General features: G+C 42.6%; 1 protein-coding gene across 1 annotated transcript; it reads left to right on the forward strand.

Moving 5' to 3' along the window:
• Nucleotides 1-425: 425 nt before the first annotated feature.
• Nucleotides 426-1,367, forward strand: LOC149862536 (olfactory receptor 6C4-like). The gene has a single exon (XM_090053979.1). It carries the CDS (start codon nt 426-428, stop codon nt 1,365-1,367), a length of 942 nt encoding a protein of 313 aa, XP_089910105.1.
• The last annotated feature ends 374 nt before the right edge of the window (nt 1,368-1,741 follow it).

Raw genomic sequence — 1,741 nt, forward strand, 5'->3', positions numbered from 1 at the left:
CTAATTTACTCTGCTCTCTATTTGGTTGCCTCAAGAGTGACAACTTTGCTGCTGCTATGCATCCAAGCACTAGGGAAAAGCCACAGCCATTCCATTTTTTTCAGCACTGTGGCATCTGGTATGAGATAGCAGCATGGAAGCTATTACTTGGGTAGGATCAGGTGTCAGTGATTCATTCCTTGGGAATCTGTCTTTCTGATTCTCTCTTTTTGAATTCTGTCTTTCCCCTTCATGTGGGCTGCTGTTTGCTAGGTCATGGTAACAAGTTATGTCAAATAGTTTTGAAAAGTACTGAACCAAACTCGTTCTGAAAACCATTTTTCTATGGATTGTTATGCCCCAGTGTGCAAAAAGCTTTGTCATTATGGCACAATTCTTATGTCTAAGAGGGTGTTTTTAATATGATTTCTCAAGGTGTGCCTTAAATGATGAATAACACCACCGTGAAGGAGTTCATCCTTCTGGGACTCACTGATGACCACCGCTTGCAGGTCTTCCTCTTCCTGTTTCTCCTAATGACCTTCTCCTTGACTGTAATAGGCAACCTTGTCATCATCACAATCACCCTGGTGGATCATCGCCTCCATACTGCAATGTACTTCTTCCTCAGGAACTTTGCCCTCTTGGAAATCTTCTTTTCCTCCACCATCATGCCCAGGTTCCTCTACAGTCTCCTCAAGGGTTGGAAAGCAATTTCCTTTGCCAGCTGTTTGCTTCAGAATTTTTTCTTTTTTTTCCTGGGCACTTGTGGCTTTTTCCATGTAGCTATGATGTCTTTTGACCGCTACATGGCCATCTGCTACCCCCTGCAATATGCCACCATCATGAACAGCAGAGCCTGTCTCCTACTGGTGCTAGGCTGCTGGGTAGTGAGTTTTGTAATGATGTTTCCTCCAGGTGTTATTTTTGCCCAGTTGCCATTTTGTGCCCCCAATGTTATAAATCATTTCTATTGTGATGCTGCACCACTGCTCCAACTTGTCTGTGGAGACACGAGAAATATGGAATTAATGTGCATCATTACAGCTGTCATTACCCTACTCAGTACTTTAGCAGTAACAATTGTTTCCTACAGCCGTATCATTTCTACCATTCTGCATATGCTGTCTTCCACCAGCAGGAAAAGGGCCTTCTCCACCTGCTCTGCTCACCTCATGGTGGTTGTCATTGTGTATGGCACCTCCATCTTCACTTACATTCGACCAACTCAGCGGGGTGGCCAGAAGTATGACAAAATCACTTCACTTTTTTATACGGTGGTGACCCAAGTCTTTAATCCCTACATCTACTCACTGAGGAACAAGCAGGTGAAAGGGGCCCTGAAAGATGCCTGGAATAGGCAGTTTTCTAAAATGCTGCTTTCATAAGGTAAGAGGATTCAACTCTGCAGGATTGAAGTCCACCTGAACTGTCATTGCCACCATGGGAAATTTTACATTAGATGAATATGGGAATTGAGTTATCTTCTTTATTGGGAAGCATTGGGATCTGTACATCCAGCTTCATATATTCATAGACATTATGGTACGAAAAACATGAAATCCTTCATTGTGAGTTCTTATATAATATAGGGCATCAGTATGCCCCAGTTACTCCAGCATTGTGCCAAAATATTTTTGCCTTGTGAAAGGGCTTCTCCCATAAATGCATTCAGTTTTCATGAAAGAGCATCAAGAGATGGTAAAGATACCAAGCCCCTGTTTTTTATGATCCATCATTTAGTCACTGTTATGTGGCTATC

The sequence above is a fragment of the Crocodylus siamensis genome, chromosome 6, assembly GCF_052110815.1.
Source record: "Crocodylus siamensis isolate JL-2025a chromosome 6, ASM5211081v1, whole genome shotgun sequence".
Lineage (NCBI taxonomy): Eukaryota > Metazoa > Chordata > Crocodylia > Crocodylidae > Crocodylus > Crocodylus siamensis.

Bases quoted from the DNA above. Each gene is read 5' to 3' on its own strand.
- LOC149862536 (XM_090053979.1), top strand. From the start codon at position 426: ATGATGAATAACACCACCGTGAAGGAGTTCATCCTTCTGGGACTCACT.